Source organism: Wolffia australiana, chromosome 15, assembly GCF_029677425.1.
Source record: "Wolffia australiana isolate 7733 chromosome 15, ASM2967742v1".
NCBI lineage: Eukaryota > Viridiplantae > Streptophyta > Magnoliopsida > Alismatales > Araceae > Wolffia > Wolffia australiana.
Genome location: NC_135849.1, coordinates 4,373,975 through 4,378,488, shown reverse-complemented (window position 1 = coordinate 4,378,488; position 4,514 = coordinate 4,373,975). Strand labels below are relative to the sequence as shown.

Below are 4,514 nucleotides of genomic sequence, written 5' to 3'. Positions count from 1 at the left end.
CAACGAAGATATATACGCCATTTGCCTTAATGATCGGATTTATCGACATGTCAGAAGTCTCACAACACAAAGAGGTCAATGCTCTATTCCCAGCATATATAAGATCGATAAGATCAGTCAAATGAATCGATAGGGCGAGAGAGAGAGCGTTGTCATGGAAAAAGGAAGAAACGGCGGCATGTACGAAGCGCCGCTCTCGCCGGTGGCACATATCTTTCTTAGCGAGCCGAAGCGTGAGATGGTAATCATTAGCTTCGTTATATTTCAACGCCCCGTGGACGTCGGTGCAGTAAAGTCGGCCATGAAGATATCCGTTTCAAACTGCCCCCTCCTGCGCTCTGTGCCGGTAAGATGATATCGATCATTTAGTTAGCGTCCAGATGACAGACGGGACGGGGCATAGCTCAGTCAGTGGTCCGTCATTCATCCCGACCTTGGAACGGAAGTCAGAACAAAACCCCTGATCAGTTCCCCATTCGTTCAGTTATTCAACTCCGCTTCATTTTTTTGTTTTACAGACGACCAGTTTACATCCGTTTCGGTATCAAAACGGCGCTGTCCTCTGTCCCCAAACTATATCATAGGTTCCATCGCATCCGATGATCCGATGACTAGTGATTTGACCCAGTGGTTAACAAGTTATATCGACGTCCTTGACTTTTAACGTCTATCATGTTATCAACGATGTCTACGAAGATCATAACGTTCATGTTTTCTGGTCCAAATTTTAGCAAAATCACTTCTCACGTTGAAGGACAGCCGCAACAATCTGCGGCACATCGTCAAGTTCAACCGTCACCCTTCCTTTTTGTCCGACAATGTTATCGTTAAGCTCCCAATTTCCAACATTCCTCAACCAAATCACCAAAGCTAAACGCGGTGATGAATGCTGCGGCTCTGTCCCTTCCTTCGTCCCTTCCGTAACCCGCTTCCTCCAAATTAGATTAAACTGCATAGTATGTGATGGACATTTCTTCCGTCCTATTCCTTCGTCTGTGATCCGTCACGACCTTGGCGAAGACTACGTTGATAGAGATATACCCTCTGAATCTAATTCTTTTCTAATCAAGCGCAGGTGACCCGCCGCAGTGGACGAATGCGCTGGAAGGAACTGCCAGAGATCCACATCGACGACCATATTATCATATTGCCTGAAGAGCTGGACGTCGAAAATATACACGGTGAGACGAGCGAGACCTACATTAATGCATACGTTGCAGAGTTAGCATCATGGCCCGCCATGTCAAGAGACAAACCTCTTTGGGAGATACACATCCTCTCTCAGAGGCGGCGGTGCATCGTGTTGAGACTGCACCATGCTCTCGGCGACTGTGTCTCTCTCCTGGCCCTTTTCCTGGCCAGCTGCGACTTAGGCGGGGACTTAAGTGCAGTTATTCCAAGCATCGTCGGGGGGAAGAATAAGGAGGGCTTATTAAGGAGTATAGCGCGTGCTCCTTTGGGAGTTTGTAGGCTTCTTAAGGTTGCGTGGCGCATGCTTCTCATCTCAGTCTTCGAAGCGAAGTATACGTTGTACAGGATGGAGGATAAGACTTCTATCGCAGGAGGGCTGAGAGTCCACCTAATGCCAAGGAAGCTGGCAACTCTTTCGCTATCTATGGATGACATGATCATCGTCAAGAACAAGCTTAACGCGGTAACATTCTCTACTGCACTGTCAATATTTACGCCTCAGTATTTATCTATGTCTGCAGATTAGTATTACATTTGGAATCTGGTACACGTAACCGTCTCAACTTTTGATAATGTATCACTAATGGTTTAGTTGATGGGATGTCATCGGCAGAAGTAAAAGTCAACATTGATGGGTAGTCATCGGTAGTTGAGACCGTCCATCAATGTTGACTTTTACTTCTGCTGAATTGAAGTAAAAAGTCGAGCCACGTCGTTGATTTGAGGGTCATCAGCGATAAAATCATTTTTTAATGATGAAACATGGTCCTGGCGTGCTGAAAAAAACGTCGTTTACCGATCGTTAATGCGATTTCTCGTTTCGCAGAAAATTAATGACGTGTTCTCGGGTATAGTGCTGTGTGGACTTGCGAAGTATCTGCTTTTGAAATCCCCCGATGGTAAGATGGTTTTTTTGAGATGCGAGCATAATTATATTATCCTGTGCGGCAGATTATTACCCTTCTCTTTCCATTTTTTCTGCTCGCAGAACCCTTTAAAGAGGCGGTAATATCTGTGGGAAATGCCTTCAACGTACGAGGACAAGGGGCGAAGGTCATATTTTGATACTCCCGATTCAATATCTACGTTGAACATGAATCACTGATTATAAACAATTAAAATTTTTACTTTGTAAAAAAGTTCTTTAAACACTATTACGATTAAAGTTATTTAAATGGACCATCTGACAGGAATTAATGTTATCAATAAAAGAAGGGGATGATATTGAATGGGGAAACATGGTCGCAGTTCTTCACATACAAATGAAACTAGTGAGCCCGACAAAGGATCCCCTTCAATATGTGCGAAATGTAAGAGACACGTTGAACAAGAAAAAGAAGTCAAACGAAGCTCTCACCGCATTCAAGTGCCACCGTTTAATGCGTCCCAGCGGAGGAAAAGTAAGACTCCAAAGCTTTCAGATTACTCAGACAAAATTTTCTTTCAATTCATAAAAACGTACTCCAGCTTTTCTACAGATTTCAGGTCACCCATATTGAATACCTCTGTCTTATCTTACTTTCTCCTATACAGCTGCTCGAACGGCTTCACAATAGGATGGCTGCTCATACAAGCGTGACACTCTCAAATATGATGGGTCCATCAAACCCCATCTTTTTAAAGGGGAACCCAGTGATAAAAATTGGCGTCACAATAACAAAACAGTCAACAGTAATTACCAATTTGTCTTTTTTTACTTAAGAAAAAGTGGGTTTATGTCATGATGTTATTTTCGTCCCGTTTTGCAGCCTCTTCAGGTGCACATGATATCGTATTATCAAAAAGCATATCTTCAATTTCTTGCTGCTTCTGAAATCATTCCCGATCCTGATTGTTTGTCCTCATGTGTCGACGAAGCCCTCCGTGATATGAAGGTAAGGATATACAACAATCCATATGTCTCATAATATTTGTGATCAAGACCATATCGTTGAATCATTTTGTCTCGCTATCTGTCGTTTTCCATTACACTAGCTTTACTCTTGTCCAAATCAAGAGGTTTTCATGTAATCGGGGTTCCAAGTCCATATCCACTTCTCTTTTGACATGGTTGGGCCTTTTTCTTTAAACACTGCGTGGTGTGTTTTCTGCCTTTTAGTGTCAACAGCACCATCATAGTCTAATAAAGAGAGAAAGTATCTTAACTGTAAATTTCATTGAATCTTTGATTCTGCGGGTGCGCAGTTTTTTTTCATATTTATATTATGTTGAAAAATGTCATGGTTCAACAAAAACTACATCTAAACAGTCCCAATTTCTCTCATTTTCAGTTAGCTGCAGTCAACATGACCACAAGTGACAGGGAGGTTAACCAAGCAGGACCCTACGCATGGCTGACCAAAATAACCTACTCGATGCCATCACGGGGCTGTCCAAACATTCAACCTAAAACATTCGATGTCCAAACATTCAACTGATTTGCCAACAAAAAGTTGTTATACTATAAGCAACCGCGCAAGTATCATGAATAGCATTGAAAATGTCATGTAAAAGAGATATGAGAGTTCTAACAATTCCAAAAGCCTGGGTGTGTGTTTCACCAAAGGCAAACCTTTCTTCTTCATTTGGCTGCGCCATAATGATTTTGGATAAATCTTCATATAATGTTTAGGCATTTATTTCTTACATGTATTGTTTATTTAAATCATACCTTGTATTTAAAAAAGTCAAGCTTATTTATTTCAAGAGCATCTCGATGTATTGGTTTTGCATATTGAGCTCCCAGGATTCACAATGTATCGATTCGCCCGTACATTATAGTTGTAAAATGGACCAAGAGATAAAAACATTACGGCAAGGGAAGAAAGCTTGGTCAGTTCAGCTTAATCAGGACTGAGCCAACCATGACTCATCCAAATGGACTCAAACCAAATAGAGTGAATTTAAACTCAGCTAAGATGTCTCACTAAATATTGAATGAAACCCATTTCTGAAAACATTTTTGAAAAAGCTAAGTACAGTCCAAATATAGACACCTTATGCTCTAAGAACTAAATTTTACTCAATCAACTCAGCTCAGATCATTTCCACCTGGCATTACTCAATCGATATTACTCCATTGACATTACTAAATTTTACTCAATTGACATTTTTGAATAAGCTAAGTACGGTCCAAATATAGTCAGCTTATGTTCTAAGAACCAAATTTTGCTCCATCAACTCAGCTCAGATAATTTCCTCCCGACACTACATGCTTATGGGTATCTTTGGAATGAATTTATCAGTACGTGTAAGTGTCATGTGTCCAAATGTCCTACTATCATATTTCAATAGAGGTATATAGGCAAAGACATTTGAAATAATGTGAGATTATATTTATCTTG

General features: G+C 41.1%; 1 protein-coding gene across 2 annotated transcripts; it reads left to right on the top strand.

The window, feature by feature from the left end:
* The first annotated feature begins 139 nt into the window (after positions 1-139).
* On the top strand, positions 140-3,816 carry LOC144712950 (wax ester synthase/diacylglycerol acyltransferase 3-like). 2 transcript variants are annotated; one of them, XM_078587380.1, is made up of 8 exons: positions 140-346; positions 1,076-1,654; positions 2,018-2,090; positions 2,180-2,244; positions 2,382-2,591; positions 2,725-2,862; positions 2,940-3,065; positions 3,462-3,816. In XM_078587380.1, the coding sequence occupies exons 1-8, from the start codon at positions 155-157 to the stop codon at positions 3,606-3,608; spliced, it is 1,530 nt and encodes a 509-aa protein (XP_078443506.1). In that variant the 5' UTR covers positions 140-154; the 3' UTR covers positions 3,609-3,816. The 2 variants fall into 2 exon arrangements, with proteins under 2 accessions (XP_078443506.1, XP_078443507.1); XM_078587381.1 differs by lacking the exon at positions 140-346 and adding an exon at positions 386-956.
* Positions 3,817-4,514: the final 698 nt, after the last annotated feature.

Bases quoted from the DNA above. Each gene is read 5' to 3' on its own strand.
- LOC144712950 (XM_078587380.1), top strand. From the start codon at position 155: ATGGAAAAAGGAAGAAACGGCGGCATGTACGAAGCGCCGCTCTCGCCG. The intron at 2,592-2,724 runs GTAAGACTCCAA...TCTCCTATACAG, and splicing joins TGCGTCCCAGCGGAGGAAAA to CTGCTCGAACGGCTTCACAA. The intron at 2,863-2,939 runs GTAATTACCAAT...CCCGTTTTGCAG, and splicing joins CAATAACAAAACAGTCAACA to CCTCTTCAGGTGCACATGAT.